We start from the raw sequence: 21041 nt of genomic DNA on the forward strand, positions 1-21041 counted from the left end.
AAAAATAAACCTGTAGAGAAAATCAGTGTTGTTATCTACGGAAATTTAACTTGCTTATGGTTAATATTCATGAGGCAAAGTTTTAGTACTATATACTTCTCATGACCTTCCATTGACTTCTGAAGTTTAATTCACCTTAAAGGGCAATTATTTTTCTGACAGGTTTAATTTTTTACCATTTAAGAAAAAAAAAATCTGCACCTGGCTTTCATTTTCCTGTTCTTAATAATCTCTATGCAAAATGGAAACCAGACAGAGATTCTTAAATCTGGCCCTAAATTATTATATTTTTTCCCCAACAGGAATCAATTCATTTACAGCTTTCCAGTTTTCCCAGCCTGCAAGAGGATGATAAATCTAGGAAAGATGACTCTGAAAGAGAAAAAGAAAAGGATAAAAACAAAGATAAAACCTGTGAAAAACCCAAGATCAGAATGTTATCAAAAGGTGAATGTGAAAATGTTTCCTTAACTTAATTTGGACGCATAAATAGTCACAGAATACATTATAGATTTTACACACATGTCACCTCCCACCAAATTCTGCATATAATTTTATATGTGTACGTATGTGTGTGTGTAAAAGGTGATGTGACCTTGATTTTTTTTTTCTGTTCATGGTGTCATTTTTGTGTATCTAGAAAGGTTACTTTTAGGATCACATATTTCTTTGGATATTCGTTTGGATATCCTATTTTCAATGAGAAGTTTATACAAGGGAGTGACTATAAATATGTTCTTAATTCAGGTTTATTAGTCCAGTTAACTCAAATTGATGAACAGTAGTAGTACCCAATTTTATATCTTAACTTTCATGTTTATCTTAAGAAACAGATAGTGGATTAGCAATTCTCAGTCGATAAGTGGTAAGTGTTGTTATCCCCAAAGCACAGATGTATATACCAATGTCAATGGAACACATATTAACATTTTATCTGGCACAGATGAATTTGGTCTCTGCAACCCGTATACTGCTCCATGATGTCTCATTTAAAATATACACACTTCTACTTCAATAAAAATTCTTCCCCAAAAGTTATTCCTTCTAAAACCCCCAAATCTACAATCCGGGCTTTTCAAATTGTTGCCTTACGTATAATTATACAAAATTAAAACCAAAAAAAGAGAGAGAGGGAAAAACAAAACTAAGTTGAAATGAAGAATACCATGAATAAATAGCTTGGCAGTAGACTATTTTTTTAAAAAATAACTGAAGGAGCATAGGGCATCTGATGAGCTGAGAAATGACAACTACTTCTCATATTATGCTCTATAACCACATATCTGCCTATAATGATTATCTCTGCTGCTGAATATCTAAAACCAAGGTGTATCCAAGAGTAAAAAAGTACAGCTTCCTAAGATGGCTTTAGAAATTAAGCTTTAGCCAGCATCAAAAGACTTGAAAGACTTGGAAATATTTAGTGCCCTCCTATACTTTGTATTGATTATTATTTAGACAGTCTTATAACAGAACTTTCAGTTTTTGCCTTCTCTGTTTTAAGAGAAAGAGAGTTCCATGGTATCTCAAACTCTTGAGAGCTCTCTCTGTGGGTTGGGAGTACCCCTCACTGTCACAGGGAGGTCGTGCCCTTGCTGATTGACAGCACAGAATGAACACATGACGTTTGACTCCACCCACCCACCCAGACTGTGCCCACTTCCTCTCCTATGACAGTTGGGTCTTTTCACACTGGGAATTTACTGGGTGTTCTCAATCCCCGAATCTAATTTTCATCCTGATGTAATATTACCAGGTTGCTAGTTTTGTAACATGTATCTTTCACACCAATAGCTTCACCTAAAGTTTACCTGAGCAAAAGGGATCGGGAAAGGTTGGGAAAACCTTTTCCACCCCACCTCCCCATCGGCCTTTCTGACAACTCCATCCTGCTATTTGTTTCAGATTGCAGCCAAGAATATACGGATTCTACAGGCATAGACTTACACGAGTTTCTGATTAACACATTAAAGAATAATTCCAGGTAAATTATTAAGTAAACCTCTCATTTCTAGAAGAGTCAAGTAGAATATTACAATCAAACTCATTAATCCAAACACTTCTAAGAAGAGAGTTGTAAAAGGCAGGCTTCTTCTCTGATGTCTTAAACTGTCTCTTGTATTTTCTTTTTTCTGCAAATAGTTTGCATGTGTACTGTGTATAAATAGTCTTAATTCCTGGGTACTTAGCCAATGAATAAATTACAGTTTACAAGTTCTGCTTTTCTGGTCACAAAGAGATACTGATTAAGGGGAAAAAATAGAGGATGAGAATCAATGTCAAATAAACCAAATATGCATCAGTACAGCTATAGAACCAACTACTTAGGCTTAGCTTTGTTCCAGTTTCCTATCAATTTAAAATATAAAATTTACTTGATGTGTTTTATGGGCCTAATACCTTGCATGCCTTAATTAATATTAAAAACTACAGGAGTTTCAATATTACAAAATACTTAACAAATGAGATGAGAAATAATCTTAAACAGAATGGAATTACAGGTATTTGGACAGCATATTCCAGAGAAGAGTTAGATACTGATTTGTAGCCACATAGATTTAAACAATCTTTTCCATACATATAAATGAAATTGTTAAGTCTTTGGGAATGGAAAGTACATAAAGCCTTTTCATTTTAACATTTATTTTGCAGAGACAGGATGATACTCTTGAAAATGGAGCAGGAAATTATTGATTTCATTGGTGACAACAAGTATGTTAAATTGCAATGCCGGTTAATTAATCTGATATGTCTTAGTTTGGTATTTGGGTTTAATTATTCATTCTGGAAAGATTTTTAGGGATAGATAAAACATTATTTAACGTGTTTGCTGACTCATTAAATAGAGATGCTATTGGAGTTAGGAGCTATGTGCTGATGGGAATTGTTGCTTGGACCGTGTGTGCTCCCGCTTGTTAAATTCCTGACAAAACGGCTATAAACAGGGGGCCACTGATTAGCATAGAGTAGCAGTAACAAGAAGCGACCCTTTTCATTTTTATTATAGTTTTTTAATGGGCGCCAGCTGGCTGTAGTCAGTTATGCCTGGAAATAATTGTACTGCTTTCAGTGTCAACCATGTAATGACATATCTCCAGATAGGCATCTGCAGTCCCGTATTATGTCATGTCATTTGTCCTGTGCCTGGCTCTGTTGATAAGGTATCCTGGACCAAAACAGAACACTTTCCAGTGGACATTAAGTTCTCTGTGGTCTGAGAAATGTGCAACTATAAAACAAAAACACTTATTGTAACTTAATCAGTACATCTGTCAGTGGAAAATGTGTCTGGAAATGAGGACCTCACGTGATGCCAGAAATGAAATAAGCTTAATGGTTTGGATGAAAAAGAACTGGTTTTGTTGGTGTGCCTCTAAAAGGTACTACAGGCCAGAAACGAATTTGCTGATGCTGCTGTTTCTTGTATTCCTTTCCAGTAATCATTATAAAAAGTTTCCTCAGATGTCGTCCTATCAGAGGATGCTTGTCCATCGAGTGGCAGCTTACTTTGGGTTGGATCACAACGTGGATCAAACAGGGAAATCTGTCATCATCAACAAAACCAGCAACACAAGAATGTAAGCCCCACCACTGTATTTATTTAGCATTTGCTTTCTCTCTTGTGGATTCATTTATAAGAGCACAGTATAAAATTCAAAGTACATGGCATTTAAAATGTGCGGTGTTATTTATCTCTTGCTCTTATCAGCAGTAGTGGCATTTATCTGTAGAAGATTGTCTGAGGACCAGGAAAGTCGATAAAATTTAGGCCGTACTGTGTATTTATTGCCTGATCTTTTACATAACTCCTGAAACGCAATTTTCTTCCTTCCATCAGTAATCCCTGTGATTACATACAAAACATGGAACGTGTTATGTCAAATATACCTCCAATGAAAAATAACAGACATTTTAAAACAATAATGACATACGTAGGATAATTGTCCTTTTCTTTGTTTTTCTGTTTTATAGACATCGATCTTAGTGTGGTTTTTAGAATAACAAAAAATTCCAAACCTGGAGACAAAAGTCCTGCCTCTAAGACTCAATTCTTTTACTTACTAGCTGTGTGACTTGAAACAAGTCATTTAAAATCTGCCATCTCAGTTTTTTCACCTGTAAAATGAGAGTTTTTGAGCTGACTAATATCTAAGTTCTAGATCTAAAAGGAGGTTGCTTGTTTGGTTTTGCTCCTTTCAGTAATTGTTTGCTTCTATCTTAATGACTTTTCATGGTGCCACTGAGTCACCAAAAAGCATAAGATGAGTAGTCATTTGCTTTGGTAATTTGGAACCGTCTCTCTTGAACTCATGTCTCCTTTAAGTACAGCACAAACCACCTTCATAGCAAAAATACACATTAAACTCAAAAACCGTCCCTATATAAAGCGTTCTCTTAAGACATCTGTGTATTATAATTTCTTTTTTCACAGTGTTTGGTAAACTGTGTAAACTGCATGGTTTTTAGGAATGCCGTGTTGGTGAAGGGAACTTTTGTATCAAGCACAGCAGCATGGTTAAAACATTATTTTCTACTCACCGGAGGTTGGGACTTGTTGGGATGGAGATGAGGCTCTTTCTCTGCTCAAGACTCAGTCTGTGTTCAGCAGAATGAGCATGAAAGTCATAGTGGAGAGAACTCAGACTAGGAGATCTGGGACTGAGGTTGGCTATTATCTCAGGAACACTGAACACTTCACTTCTCTGGGCTTCAAATTGCTTATTTATCTGCAGGAGAGTTTGAAATGGATAATGTTTAAAGGCCCTTGGAGCTTCAGAATTCTTGGGTCCTGTGGTTGCATTCTACTGTGCTGGCAAAATACATCTTAAAATGTATTAGCTTTCCACTTTATCTGATTGTTGGCACATGGACCTCCTATTCTGAACAGTAGTAGGAATGAAAGATTACTGTCCTTTAATCCTTTACATCTTCCCTCTCCATCAGATACTCCTGGTTGTTGCTGTTGTTTTTCACTCTCCATTCTGGTTTTTCTTATGACGTTCTGATACTAATGCAGGGACACACTGATTGCAAAATAGGCAAGCAAGTGACTCTTTCCTTCTAATTTCACCTCTTTCTCTGTAAGGCCATAACAGACATGGAAAAAGCCCATAGGTCAAGTAGATTGGTACAGTTTCAACTAGTAGAGATAGTGCATTTATGTTTAATTCACTGTGATTTTGCAATCGCATAGTCATAAATATTAATACACATGTTTGAGACCTGTTTCCTTGTATAACAGTTTTTGAGAAAATAAACTGGTGTATAAAGGCTCTCAGTAAACTCGGAGTGATGACTCTGAACTTGCTCAGTTCGATGCAGTAGTCACTACTTATGTATGACTATTTACATTTTAAATTAAGTTAATTAAATTTAAATAAAATTTGAGCATTAAGATTCAGTTCCTCAGTCAGGCTAGCCACATTTCAAGTGCACCTGTTCCAGCATATATAGAACATTCCCATTTCTTCAGAAAGTTCTATTGGTCAGCTCTTCTCGAAATCCTTATGATTCTTGCAAGTTTCCGTATACCACTAAAGGACATAATTTGTCCCTTAAACCTTTTATTTTCTGCCAGTGAGCATCCTGTTATCATAATATCAGACTTCTTCACTTCCAAAAGAGCACTAGATTTTCTTTTTCTTTTTTTTTTTTAATGGCCAGTTTCCAATAGACCCCATGTGTTCATGCCTCCAGGAAGAGCAGAAGGAGAGTTTATGCAGGGTACACCTTTAGGTATTGCTGCTACAACAAAATGCCCAGGCTGCTAGACATTTTGCCTGGTTCCTGCTCTTGATCCTCACTCTGTGAGTCCTAAACAAAAAGAAATGACCGTATGTCATGGACAATCAAGGTATTTTCTGAAGAGCTGAGCTTAATACTCTTTCATCCACAGTTGTCAAGGCCTACTGTCCTATTCCAGATGCCTTTCTGACCGTCCTCGATTTGAGTGGCTCTTGCCGGGGTTGAGATGGGGATGGGAGAGGTTAATATCTTTTAGGACAAGAGAAAAGGATGAATTAAATATCCTTTTACAAATGTCCTTAACAAATCACATTTCCAGGACCTGAATCACTTTGGGCAGTTTCAGAAAGGAGAAATAAATATTGTTCTGTGGGAAATGATACATTTGATGTTTGAAGTCTGTTGCCATGTTCTCATGGAGTTGAAGTTTGAAAGGGAACATCTCTTCAAGTTCTAGGTGTCTTGGCGTTTCTTTGACTCTGAAAATGTCAGGAGTTGTGCCATCAGCGCAACTGGCATGTGATGGTCGTGGGGACCGTATTGATTTAGATATATTATTAGAGGAAAATGTTGCCGTTTCTATAAAGGAGGGAGGCTGAGATGGAAATTCCTCAGATGGTTCCTTGTGGGTTTTGTGTTTTAGGAATACCTTTTCAGTGTGTACAGTTTTATGCTATTCTGAAGCAAATACGTTACAAATGCATATTTTAAATGGTACTGCAGCTTGGGAGAAATGCAGCAAAACGTGGATGGAAGATATAAAAATGAACTAGAGGGCTGAGGGAGAGAAAACACTTTCTTATTTAACTTTTAATTTTTCTTTTTCAATGACACTGAACTGGCGTATAAGGTGTTCCTCTGGCGTGGATGCATATCAGCTAGATACTGGCTGGGATTTATTTCCAGAATCCCTGTTTTTCTAGATTGTCAGCAGTTCAAGTAATTATAGAATGTGACTTGAAAATATTAAGTTTTGCATGGAGAGAAAATAGTTTCACCTGAAGTTCAAAATATTTAAGTCACGACAGCAGACTATGAGGATTATACGTACACGTGTGTGTACCACACTCACTTCTAGTATTTTCTCTAATGTCTTCAGATATAATACATCCATCCTTTCATGATGGAAAAAACTTATCTCAGACTTCTCGGTTAGTTAAGTGGTATAATCTCTTATACGAACATTACCTAATGTTTGTTCAACTGCACTGGGTACTTTACCTCTCATTTAATGTATGTTATTTCATTTAATATTAAAAACATATAACATAAGTCATTAGAGGTTCATTTTACAGAAGAAGAACATTAAGCACAAACTCAAGTTCAATGTTGGACTTACAGAGAAGCAATGCTCAGTGTGGCTGGGATCTAAACCAGTGTGTCTAATGCTGAGAACAATTTTCTTAAATAATCTAACTCTCTTTAAAGCAAAAACGTCCAAAACATCTTGGGCAAGATCTCCTGGATTGGTTGGAATTTTCAACTCTTAAGTCTTTTGTTGTCTGATAAGAAACAATGATTGAGGGAGAAGATCTCTTTGAAGATTAACTCAGTGGTATCAATAAATAACAGAGACTTCCTACAAATTGATAGTTCTTGCCAGATTTTCTGTATTTATCACTGCTACAAGATGTGATATTTGGGGAGAAAAAGATGCCGTATTTGGTAGGGGGTGATAGCCATCCAGTGGAAACTTCCTGTACTCCATTTCGATCTGTGTTTTCAAGAATGAAAAGGCTACGCTTATGGATAATGTCGGTACAGGAGATAAACGTATCCATTGTGTTAATACAAAATGACTGCTCCAAGCAATTCAATTGTCCAAATGCATGTTTTCATGTCAAAGCCACAGGAGCATGGGGTTAAGGATGTAGTAGTCCTGAGAGAGTAGAAAATAAGAATCATGTTCATTTGGGATACGTTCCAAAAAGGTGCCTTCTTCTGAGTGAACTGATGCACTTTAGAGACTTTAGCAAAGGAAAGTCACCTTAGCCTGGCACCACTGCATCCTTGTTGATTCTCAGGGCTAGCCAGGGTGAGAACAGCTGAGTGTATGTCACCTACAGCCATCCAGCACATCTGTTGTTCCACGAATTGGATCTGAATGGTTGGGGATGCCTCTCATTAGAATTGACTGCTTTTTGTTGAAATAACAGAGTTTTTGAGCTGAGGCTCACTACGTGTTTTTGTTTTGTTTTGTTTTTTTCAGCTTTTGTTGGGCTCTCTTTCCCCCGTTTATTGCTAGAAATATGTTTCACTCTCTAGCACTTTTAAATTTTTTCTGTTGACATTCTTTGTTAACTGTCAGATTAGGTGGTGACACCAAATGAGCCCCTTGGAAATCTGGGGCAGAGGTACTAGGGTCTGTGCAATTTGGTAGTGCAAATGATATTTAGAATGTATTTACTCTCTATCATGTTACTTTTTTGATAAGTATTGAGGATTGAGGCTAAAAGATGAACAGTGCTTTTTAAAAAATATTTAAATGTTACAAATATATGGGTCTATTTTCTTTATGAGAAGCTTTATTCTTCTCTTTGTTTCTCTCTCTGATTTTCACTTTTTCTCTTTTGCTTATTTTTCTACGTGTTTAGCCCAAAGCAGCTCATTGTTCTCTTATTAGATAATTTTTACCCGCCCCCCCTCCCATTTTCTCCTTCTTAGAGAAAAGATGTATGCTCAAGGTGTATCATATGGAGACGAGAAACCATCTACTTTGACTAGTATTTTCCAAAGGGCCAAGATCAGTCATAGGCAGAGAAAATCCCACGTGTATCTGAATGTCTTTGCATATGTCAGAGTAACCATTTAACTAGCTCCAGATAATTTTCATGTTAAAATGTTGTCATCTCTTGAATATTTTTTTCTTTTGTCTTTCACATCCACCCACTGTCATTGCCTCCAACCCCCTACTCTTAAGAGTGCAAAGCAAGGAAAGGAAATGGCAGATCTACTGCGGAAAGAGGATACAGGCCCCTGCAACCATGAAACAAGAATAGTGGCTCAAAGGCAGAGGTTGGAGGTGACACCTTAAGAGTCCAGTGCTCAAGAGCACAAGGTCCCGATTCCTGAGAGGTGTGGACGTGGGTATTGGCCTGGAGTGATGAGCGGCGTTATAGTGACTGTGGTAGTTTGCTTGTTTGTTGCAGAAAGGGTGATGCACTGAGCTGGCTATTAGGTAAATCACAAGAACCATGAAACTTGTTCTGGTGCTAAGCAAAGCCTCTCTCTAAGTGAAGCAGTTGAGCCCAGTTGACTTTGCTAAGAATCCCTGAGGTGATGGATGATGACTGCCCTATGAAAAGGACTGGGGGACTGCCCCCTTCTCAGGGGGCAGACCAGAGAGGAGTGGCCAGCAGCACAGCAGGGTCAGCGGACGTCTGTTCTGCTTAGTTTCCTGAAGGGACTCAGGTTGAAGATGGGAGTCATCAGTTCTTGACCCTTAAGCACTCACTCCCTGCAGGTGATGGAGTGCATTTATACCAGAACAAACCAAAAAAACCCATACTTTTCCTCCCACATCTGTTGTATTTCTTTTCCTTTGTCTTGGAATGTGAGTGGCACCAGGAATAAACTGAGCAGCGTCCTGGTATGGTGCTTGCTTACTAGTCCTCTGAAGAGGACTAAGCATCCCTTCAAGTGCCTCTTGGAAATCTGTGAGCGGTTGTTTGGCATCCTGTCATTTCTAAACAGGACAAATTTACTCTGCGCTTTTTATAGGAATAGCATTGAAAAATCATCTGACCTTAAGCCAAAGGTCAGAAACCTAACTAAGAATCACATTACTCTCAGGAAAACCGTGGGATTTTATTTACTGAACAGACAACCTAGTTCTTTAAACAGTAGTCCAGCTCAAAGTTAAGACATTTATTTATTAACATTGGTCAAACTCTGCATCATGTCTCTCAAAATATATTTTCTCATATTATTATTCTCAAATACCTCAGAGAACATGTGTCTGTAGATAGACAGACATACATTGTGAGGAGAGAAAATAAGTGTGCTGTGTTCCTTTCACAACTTGAAATTATTTATGGGTCTTGGAGTGTTGAACATATAAGTTACCGTTTAATTTTGGAAATGAAACATGCACGTACCTTCTATAATGTTAATATCCTTAACATAACTTTTTTTAAAAAGAGCTTTCCCATGCAGTAATAATACTTTCCAAATATCTGTATATCTATCTATCTATCTGTCTAGCTCACAACATTCTAGGTAGATAAAGCTAGACTGTTTTACAGAAGAGAAAACCGAGGTTCGTGTCTTGATCTTACCTGGTCATTTCACAGAAGATCAAGACTGAAATCCACGGCTACTGCCACTCAGCTAAGACTGAGGTTTACATGGTTGTGTGAGTGCAAGCCTGTGTGTATAGATGTGTAAAGACATTATCTGTATTATACAGTTCGGGAGAGTTTAGAGGGAGGTTCACTATACATATAAATACTACATATAGTCTTTTCCTGTATGTAGAGTAGTTTGGAGGGAGCCAGATTACAGTGATTTGGTTCCTTCCATTAGCACCTTGGCCTCCTGTAAGGAGCAGAATTAGGCCCAGTTTCTGCAGACTCCCTTTGTTGCTTCCAGATCCACCTTTAGTAGGAGCAGTCACATTAGCACTCTCCCTGGGGGAAGTTGTAGGGCATACTTGAAGGCCAGAGCCCGGTTGTGTACAATGAATCTTCTTGGTGTATTTCCTGTGTCTTATTAATCTTAAGATTTCTAGAGAACAAATGTATGGACACCAAGGGGGGAAAGTGGTGGGGGAAGGTGGTGGTGGTGGGATGAATTGGGAGATTGGGATTGACATATACACACTAATATGTATGAAATAGATAACTAATAAGAACCTGCTGTATAAAAAATAAATAAAATTCAAAAAATAAAAATGGTCAATAGAATGAACTGAAATTTCAACAGAGAACATATACAAATGACCAAAAAAAAAAGATTTCTGCTAGTGGAGAGGCCGTGAGTGTGTCACCATGACTTCAGGAAAGGTGGAATTGGGGCATAGAGTAGAAAGAGAAGTTGTAGTCTGTTGGTTGAAGATGTTTGGTTTCCAAACTTAAATGCTAGAATGCTGAATTTTTAAGGCGTAGTCTCATTTAAAAGAGAATAAAATGGTATAAAATGACAAGGTGGAAGTGGAAATCATGAAATATGTAAAGAACATAGGACTTTCTTTTTTAAATAAGAGATATCAGTTGTCAGTATCGTAATTGAATATTTCCACGTGTTAAGGGAACAGGGCCACTCAGACTTCTGTAATATGTTTGACTATTAAAATATTTTTGATGAATGTCTTTGACGTCAAAATATTTCACCCTGCTGTGCACAGCAACCTTTCATGCATATTGATGACCATCTTTCCATTATTCAGTATGAAATTCAAAGATGTCCCTTTGTGCTCCTCCGCATTTAGCAGAATTGAATTCTTCATTTGTGCGTATGTGAGGGGAGGGATTAAACTGAACTATTTGGATGAGAAGTAATACATTTGGTTTCAAGAAATGGAAACCAAATGGCAGTGAGAGTAAACCACTGAAAATACTTGTAGATCAAAAAGATTTTTAAAAAATAATAAAGCATCCTCAGCTTTTTTTAAGGTTCAGGTGAAAGAAATCTAACTAAAATTGGAATCAATTGACGAGAAGATAGAGTTTGATGGTCTTACACAGTATTTCATTCAGCCATACTGCCTGTCAATTCATGAGCTCTGTCTAATAAGGAACAATGAAGAGTTAGTTCTAACTTTGGAAAAGTTTGACTGGGGATGCCAAGACAGAATGGAAATGCCAGTACTGCTCACCACACATGATCAATGAGTGTCACAGTAGACCCTGCTATGAATTGTGGGAAAACACTTTTTTAAAAAACTTAAGAAGAGGAAACTATTTTTTTTTTAATCAAGAAGAAACATTAGGAACTTCCCTGGTGGCGCAGTGGTTAATAACCCGCCTGCCAATGCAGGGAACACAGGTTCGATCCCTGGTCCGGGAAGATACCACACTCCACGGAGCAACTAAGCCCGTGCACCACAACTACTGAGCCTGCACTCTAGAGCCTGTGAGCCACAACTACTGAGCCCGTGCACCACAACTACTGAGCCTGTGCTCTAGAGCCCATGAGCCACAACCACTGAGCCCACGTGCCACAACTACTGAAGCCCGCACGCCTAGAGCCTGTGCTCTGCAACAAGAGAAGCCACCACAATGAGGAACCCATGCACCACAAGGAAGAGTAGCCTCCGCTTGCCACAACTAGAGAAAGCCCGCACACAGCAATGAGGACCCAACACAGCCAAAAATAAATAAATAAAATAAAATAAATAAATTTTGAAAAAAAAGAAGAAACCTTAAATTTGTTTTCTCTGCTTTTTGATAATGATAAAGAGACAGCTAAAAATAATAACTCATGGACTGAAATGTTCCAGGAAAAAAAAATGTAGGCATGTATAATGCATGGCCATGAGATACATAGTAAACTCTAGTTATCATTAATTTAATAAATACCTTGACCTTTTGAAGCCTTGAGGAGTTTTTCTTAGAGTTACATCTTGATACATTAAAAATAATTCATTACCATTTTAAATAAAGGTCCATGATATATTACTTTAGTTCCATTCATTTTATGGCTAAGAAATAATATTGCTATAATGTTAAATTAGTGGTAAAAAAGGATTTTTAAAAGCGCTAATATAATGGTGCATTACCAGTAATTTTTAGTGTAATCACATATAATACTTCAGTAATAAACTATAGCCTGCATGAGTTTAAACCTAAAATTACTCCTTACCTCTAGGTAATTCTCTATAAAATCAACCTGGAAAAATCTTATTAGGTTTATTTTATTCCTTTTATGCAAACTTCAAATGGTTACTTTCTAACCTTTCAAAATATTTTTGGAAAATCAAGAAGGAATTAGTAATTTGGACTTTTAGTTTCTAATGTTTGAAAACAAATTTAAACAAAATACTTGAAAAGCAGTCGTGCAAGATGCAGTTTGCATAATTTATATCAGAGTAACAAATATTGTTGTTCTAAATAATATTTCCATTATTGATTCAAACAAGTTCCTTTCACTACTCTTGCTTATGTGATGGATGTATTTTTCCTGCTATGAAAAAAAGAAAATCAGCACTATGAAGAAACGCAGATGACATTTCAAAAATAATGGTTGAATAGCTCTCTCGTAACTATAATGACATTTTAACTGAGAAGTTCCCAAACTAGAAAAGCTAAAATTCCCATGTCCACCTCTTTTCCCAAGATATCCTCAAATGTGAAAAGCTTTTCTTTAATAACACAATTGACTTGAAGCCAAACATAAATCTGATTTTTAAAGATGTTCCTAGTGGTCTAAATTTTTTTTTTAAGATTTATAATTTATTTATTTTTGGCTGCATCGGGTCTTAGTTGTGGCACGCGGGATCTGCATTGAGGCATGCGGGATCTTTCATTGCGGCATGAGGGCCTCTCCCTAGTTGTGGCAGGCGGGTTTTCTCTCTCTAGTTGTGGCGGGCAGGCTCCAGGGTACGTGGACTCTGTAGTTGTGGCACGCGGGTTCCAGAGCATGCGGGCTCTGTAGTTTGCAGCACGTGGGCTCTAGTTGAGCCGCGGGAGCTCAGTAGTTGTGGTGCGTGGGTTTAGTTGCCCCACGGCATGTTGGATCTTAGTTCCCAGACCAGGGATCAAACCCGCGTCCCCTGCATCGTAAGGCGGATTCTTTACCACTGGACCACCAGGGAAGTCCCTCTAAATTTGAATTTATGCTCCTACTAACCAAACTCTCTCCTGTTCTGTCTTATAAACATTAGTGACTGTATATCTTACTCAGTGATTCTTTGATCTGTCCCTGAATTACTGTGATTTGTATATAGCTGTGCTAAATTTTCATTCATTCATACATTGAGTCATTTATTCATCCAACCAAATGCCTCCCGTATGCCAGGCACGGGTCTAGGCACTAAGGATTCAGTTTTTAAAAAGCAAGGTCCCTACCCACATGGAACTTGCATTCTATCTCTGGTTACTACGCTGAAATCTCACTCTAAATGATTTTCTGCCTCAAGAAGAATTTAGTCTGAAGCAAATTCACCTTATGCTCATGAATCCAAAAGTTCACATTCTTAGACCATTTCATTTCTAAATGAACGTTTATAGATGATTAGCAACAAATAAAAGAAATATATCTGTATATTTAGCAGTCAGCAAATCATTTCATTGACTAGAGTTTATCCGGTTTACAGAGCTTGGGGCTATTAGAAGAGGCTTAATTAGTATTGATACTATCAGCGTTTGTACTTAAGTTAATATCCTAATTTTACATGCTACATAAGAAACAATACAACAACATCTAAGTGTTTGAAAATGTTGGGAAGCTTTAAAAAAGCTTTTTTAAAAAAAAAATTGGATATCACTGTATTGTACACCTGTAACTCATATAATATTGTACATTTACTATACGTCAATTAAGAAGAAAGGAAAGAAAACAATATAACAACACCTAAGTGGTTGAAAATGTTGGGAAGCTTTAAAAAAGCTCCTAAAAAAAGAAAGAAAGAAAAAAGAAAAGCTCCTGGAGAATTTTTCTCGTTTACAGCGACCTGTAGCTATTCACACTAGTATTGTCGGACTTCATAGCGTAATAAGTAATTGAAGTGACCTGTGACTGTGCTCCACCAAAATATATTTAATTTCTCTACTGTGAATGACCTCTTCATTATAAAGTGCAAATTTACTCTGTTCTGATGTTAAAATGTCACATTCGCACTTCCAAATTGCTATATTTTATTACATCTTAATTTTGGTGGAAAACGTTTACATTGATATTGAAGATGATATGATGCAGATTTTTTGTTCTTTATCCTGAGGTGTGAGGCCCTCCCGCCCACTGAGTACAACAGAAGCAGAGAGAGACTGAATCACTTCTCTGCAAGGATGTGAATAGGCTGTTTGATGCCTGTGGCTTAGTGGGTGAATCTATAAACTGGAGTCAAAAGATTTAGCGAGGGATGGTTTCTTTATCTGTAAAAGAGGCAAAAAATATTTGCTTTTCCTACATCAAAGTTTTTTTGCAAGGATTGAGTAAGATAATGATATCACTTTGCAGAAATTATATACAATTCTAGAAGCTATAACTGGTATTATTTCAGTTTTCTGGTTTTGTCTGCTCCCCAGTTATTATTATACTTTATGTATGTGCGTTTAAGGAAACAATGCTTCTCATCAAGATTTGAATTATACAGTTAAACTGCTCCTTTGTTTTCAAGGTGCTGTTTGCTTATTTTGGAGCTAATGATGAGATTCCCTTAATTACTGGTCACCTTAATTGCTGGTCATATTAAACAATAGATGCTGTGACATGGCTTCCCAATGACTGGATACATTACTGAACCCAGGGGACTTACAGAGTAATACATCAGACATGAGAGACACTTTAATGACAGCCGTAAATTACAACTGCTCCTAAACTGGGGAATGAACATTTTAGCACTTCCTCTGGGATGAACTCAAGCCCAAGTCATTCATTGAGTTCTTTGGTGTGCAGTGATGCCTGTGGGAAATTAACAGGGAAGTGGAGCCCTTTCCTGTAATAATACAAAATGATTAAGGGGACCTTAAAAAAAATCAATTGACTAATCAATAGTGTATAACTGCTTGGAGCATTTTCCCCATGCTAATCAGACATTAAGTTGTTTAAACTAAATATCTCCAGTTTCCCCTATTACTGAACTGATTTATAAGACATGGTCAAGGATGTCAGAGTCTACTGGAGCCAGATTCCAGAGCATTTGTCATTAAAGAAAGATGGAAATAATTCGTAGATGGTTCTCTCTCACTACAGATTCAGAAGGCTCTTGAAAGGGAAGATATAATAGGAAGATATAAAAGAAAGTGTTCTTCTAGTTCCCAGACATTTGTGAATTAATGTGGTAATCCCAAATTCTAAGCATGTATAGTTGCTTGAGAATATGGGCAGGGACTTGATTGAATTCAGGAGTGATGGAGGTCAAAATAACTATAGAAAACATCTATACACTATATATTTTCAGGCCTTTAAAATTTTTTTTTAACTTCAGCCATGGTGAACAGCATGCAGCAAACAAGACTCCGAATTCCAAACAACCAAAGGTATTCAAACAACACCTGTGAAGTGACGTATTATTACCTACCTGTATATTGCCAGCAATTCTAGTATCAAAACCACGTGTACACTTTTTTTAAAAGTTGAATGCCACTGTGCGGGGTGGGAGGGAACACTAAGAAATAACTTTAAACAGGGGGAAAAACTTTTTTTATTGATATGTTTTACTTTGCTGGCAGACCAGAGCAAAGGTTTTGTGAACATTTAAAAGATGAAAAAGGTGAAGAATCCCAGAAGCGGTTTATCTTGAAGCGAGATAACTCTAGTATTGATAAAGAAGACACTCAGGTTGGTTCTCAAGTTTGAGAGTGGCTGACGTTGTTGTTTTTGAAGGTGGGCTGCCTGATGTTCTTGTCATTCTGTTGTCCCCGCTCCCCCTCCCAAATCTCCCCTGCCTCTGAGACGACTGTCCCCCCCCCCAGCCTCCTGCCCCCCTCCCCCCCGCCTCCCTCTTTGGCATTCAGTGGGTAGCAAAACACCACATCCTGGTTGCTTCAGCGATGGCTCTGTGTTGGGCTGCATGGGTGGTGCTTGACGCCGGCTCTGCTGCATGTCTTGGGGGGTTGGGATGCCGCAGGCTCCGAGCTGATGGGAAGAGCTTTGTCAGTTGCATTTCCAGGTGTCTGTGTAACTCTGGCAGTCGTTCCCCTCCCTACAGCTTTATCCTTCCGTTGTGCACACATTGAGCTGGATTGTCAATACGGACCGCTGATCAACTGATGTAGCTGTTAACAACAAACCTTGTTATGGTGAGGCCAGGTGGATTTTGCAAACTCTCCTAAAATAAGTCTTCACAACAAAGAATTGAGTTCAGGTTTTAGTCCCCCACCCCTTCCCCTTCCCGTGTTTTATCGTCCATGTCAGTTGTCTGCTTGTTTTGCACGAACTGGAGCAGAACTTCCTCCTTACGTGTTTTTTGCTTGTGACAAAACATTACATTGTTCTAGAGTAGCCTTACTCATGGGACCTCAACAAGGCTAGAGAGACTTGTCTATGGATGGAGGGGGTGGGTTCCAGGGTGATTAAGAAGAAAACTAAGTAAATGGCAAAAGAAAACAAAATTTTAATGATAAGAGGAACAGTAGAAGGTCATGTAAATGTCATTACAGTTACCCTTTATGTCTCTGACAATCAAATAGATTTTTTTTTTGGCAATGACTTTGCTTTAGAATGCTGAAAGGTAAGACAATCTGCGTCTCACTCAAGTTATTATTTTAATTACCCACAGTGAGTCACCGTGAGCCTGTGTGTGCATCTCTGACGCACTTTTTTTAAAAAAAAAAAACCCGTTCGTCATTTGTATCTCGTTTCCTGCCACCACCGTCAAACCACACCATGGCTCGAGTTGACTCTGGAACATGTGCCCGTGTCCTGTACTTAGTGGGTGTTTGTTGGATGGATGGATGGACGTGGTTAGTGCAGGGCGTTTGGGGAGGAACGGCAGGAATAAGATGGGAGGGCGGTAGAGACACAGGAAGTGGCTCAGCGGGAAGAACAGCAGTCCTCATGCTGGGTTCTTTGAATTGTTAGATTTCTTGACATCGACCTTAATCAGCAGACAAGCTTTTTGAATTTAGTTCCTCTTTTTATCCCAGACGCAATTCACAGAATAAGTCATTGAGAGAATAAAAATACAAGTTAGGATGCAGAGAAGTAGCATCCCCGTCTTCCATTCTGCCTGTTCCCTTCTTTACCGCCTTGCTCTGTTTCTCCGGTCCCCACGTTTTCAAAGCCATTTCTTCTCTTAGCCATCTTGAACTAGCCACTTCCTCTTTTCTCACCACCATTCTGCCTCCTTTTGGGGAGTCAAAATCACACAGGTTTGCTAAGGAGACAGAGCCCATGACTCATGACCCATCACGTAGCCAACTGACTGAATACCTGAGGCACATTCAGGAGCTTACACTCCAGAAACTCCCATGCTACTTGCATCCGGCAAGGGAGCAAGCAGGAGTAACAAGCATCCCCTGCCGTTGCATGGCACACACACCACACATGTACCCCACCACGGCTTCCTTAGGGACCAGAGGGAGTAAGGCTTTTCACGCCCCATTTGCTTAAGTGAACATTTATTATTCTCAGCTGACAGTTTTTCTTAACTGAAGATTTCCAACAGCTCAACTTGGATAACCCTCCTGATTTCTTTTTTCTGTTCAGCAAAACAGAATGCATCCATTTAGAGATGACAGACGAAGTAAATCAATTGAAGAGAGAGAAGAGGAATATCAGAGAGTGAGGGAGAGAATATTTGCACACGATGTGAGTAGTTGTTTTCATTGCCTCTTGAGTGCGGTCCTTCCGTCAGCAGCAAGGCAGCCTCATTCCCCAGACAGGGAGCTGGCAGGGACGAGGGAAGCTGGAGGCAGGGAACAAACCGAAGGGCAGCAAACTAGAGGTGTTTCTGGAAGAGGACCTGCTTCAGGGAAGTGATGGAGGAGGGGCCGAGGGTTTGCATGTGTTCTCTAGGGTATGACCTGTGGGGAAATAGAGATACCATTTTGGTCAATGAAATAGACCGTAAGTACAGAGAGAGGTTGCCAGATTTGCAGAAATCCCTTCACGTTCACATTAGCCAGCAGATACCACACGGTTGTCTTTTTAAGACCAACATTGTACACAGGAAAGAATTACAGGAAAAGAAAGAAGAGTCGTTGATCTTACACACACACACACACACACACACACACACACACACACACAGAATTTTCTGCCATCTTAGCAAGTATGGACATTTTATTATATCAAAGTTAAATAGTGATATTCATCCCCCCCCACTCCATTTTCAGATCGAATAGTTCTGTGAACAATTTTCAAGGATATAGTCAGAAAACAATTTTTATTGTTCAAATCCCAAAGAAGATGTGGTTGGTTTTTTTTTTATCTTTTTCCTCAGTGTGGCCAAAATTAAATGCAATTAAATTAAATACAAATTAAAAGGTTTAAAAAAACTGGATTTAAATGCAATGAAATGAAAAGGACAAGCTATTGTCATAGGTTTTCCCTTCCATGAACTCATCTGGCACCCTCCTAAAACACTGTGGCCTCTTCTCTCTGCAGAGGTACAGCCGTGAGCACCTTTGTGTAGACTCTCTGCTGCCAACACCTCTGGCGTTACTAAGTCAGGTGGAGCGTCTGACCTCCTGTGTGATTTGCTCCTGGATGTCTTACAAAGCCAGCCTAGCATGGAGGGGGACTGTTCTCCCTAGAGGTGTTAAGCCCAAGCCAGTCTCCCTGATCTCTAGATCCTCTCTGCCTTTCTTAAAACACAATTTTCAGTTGAATAATCTGGCCCAGAGCTTGGGAATTAGAGGAGTGTGAGAGAAGGAGATGGAGGTAGCCATAGTTGGCTGATGTCCAGGTACAATTCTAGAAGATTCTAGAAAATTCTTTTATTATGGTCAGAATTATTGAGGGTGCATAGGACAGCAAGACACATGGTAGACCTTTCCTTATGTTTGCTGGATATAAGAATGCAGTAATGAGAGGATCTTTTCTAGTCATGATACTATAATGATGCCAACTGTGGACTGGAGGTAGAATGTTCCTGTCTGATGACCTTCAAGAAGAGAAATATTTCTGAAGGCTAGTTTATTTTCTATTTCTCTCTCTCTTTCTCTCTCTCTCTTACACACACACACACACACACACACACACACACCTTTTCCCTCTTAGTCTGGTTCTGGCAAGTCATATAGTTTATGAATGAGTTGTTACATTGATAAACAAATACTTATCACCCACATAATATACAAACAACATTATTCTTTTTTTTTCTTGCCAAAGCTGTGCCACATTGCCAGACACTCAAGAGCCAGGTGACAGTAAGTAACGTCACTGATGCATGCCTGTGATGGGGGTGACACTTGCCCTGCTGTACTTCATTTGTGTATCCTCGTGTCCATAGGGAGGTCGTCAAAGGGAGAAGGGGTCAGCGTGACTCCCTTTACACATTGCATTTCCTCACATCCATCTTAAGGAGATTATTCGTAAGCGACCTGTGTTCCAGGCTAAAGATTGGAGGCAAGGGTTCCTGTTTAAAGCCTCTATGGCCACATGCTGTATTAACTTTTTTTAACAAGTAAAAGGAGACTTAAATGTGAGAAAGCTTAAATGCAAAGCTATTGTCATAGCCTTTTTATTCCATGAAATCATTCAGCAGCCTTCTCTACAATGCTGTGGCTGCTTCTCCCTATGGGAGTGGAGGCATGAGCTCCTTTGATAGGCTGTCACACCTGGTGGCCAGCACTTCTGGCTTTACTGATTCAGATGGGAAACTGCCTGTTTCTGACACTGCTTTTCACTTGATCTCCTAGGGCAGTAGTTTTTTAATCAGCATGCTGTACCCAGAGTGTACTCATAAAGGGCTTCAGAGATCAAATAAAATCCCCGATATTACCTGCAAAATATTATGTTCATGAGCATATGTGCATTTTTCTAAGGATAAGATCTCTAGTGTTTATCATATTCTTATAAGTTTTCATGATGCTTAAATGAGCCACTAAGAGCCACTTTCCTAGACGGAAAACAAAATGTCTTTCTCCCTAGTCTGATAGCTCTTGTAGAGACAATGCAGTCATACTACTGGTATTCTCTGTTTTAGCTATTAATATTCCCAAATTTAGCAGCTTAAAAAACAAACAAACAAAAATCTGCTTCTCTCACAGTTTCCATGGGTCAGGAATCTGGGAGTGGCTTAGCTGAGTGATTCTGACTCAAGGCTTTTCATGAGGTTACAGTCAAGCTGTCAGCTGGGGCTGTACTCATCTGAAGGCTTAGTGAAGTGGTTATCTGCTTCCAAATTCACTCGAGTATCTCCAGGCCTTAGTTCTTTGCTGGCTGTAAGCTGGAGATCTCACTTCCCACATAGTGATGTGGGCTTCTCCATAGACTTGACAGGTATCCTCAGAATGGCAACTAGCTTCCCCCAGAGCAAGTGATCTGAGAGGGAAAGAAAGAATCCCAATTGGAAGCCACAGTCATTTATAACCTGATCCTGGAAGTGACCTACCTTCCCTTCTGCTGTATTCTGTTGGCACGCAGACCAGCCCTGGTGCATGTGGGAGGTGCTACACAAGGCAGGGGTCACTGGGCGCCACCCTGTACTAACAGGATAACACAAACTCAAGGACATAACAGCAATATGA

The 21041-nt window shown here is 38.9% G+C and overlaps 1 protein-coding gene across 14 annotated transcripts in view; it reads left to right on the forward strand.

The window, feature by feature from the left end:
• The window catches only part of ARPP21 (cAMP regulated phosphoprotein 21), a 1021360-nt gene that overhangs the window by 987823 nt on the left and 12496 nt on the right, over window positions 1-21041 (forward strand). For all 14 annotated transcript variants that reach the window (XR_013830175.1, XR_013830176.1, XR_013830177.1 and 11 more), the window contains 4 exons: window positions 303-447; window positions 1906-1984; window positions 2653-2712; window positions 3438-3578. Coding sequence is in view for 1 of the 14 variants with exons in the window: in XM_079934192.1 (XP_079790318.1) it covers window positions 303-447; window positions 1906-1984; window positions 2653-2712; window positions 3438-3578 (425 nt within the window). In the remaining 13 variants the exon portion in view is untranslated. The remainder of the gene's footprint in view (window positions 1-302; window positions 448-1905; window positions 1985-2652; window positions 2713-3437; window positions 3579-21041) is intronic.

This window comes from Stenella coeruleoalba, assembly GCF_951394435.1.
Source record: "Stenella coeruleoalba genome assembly, chromosome: 10".
Classification (NCBI taxonomy): Eukaryota; Metazoa; Chordata; class Mammalia; order Artiodactyla; family Delphinidae; genus Stenella; species Stenella coeruleoalba.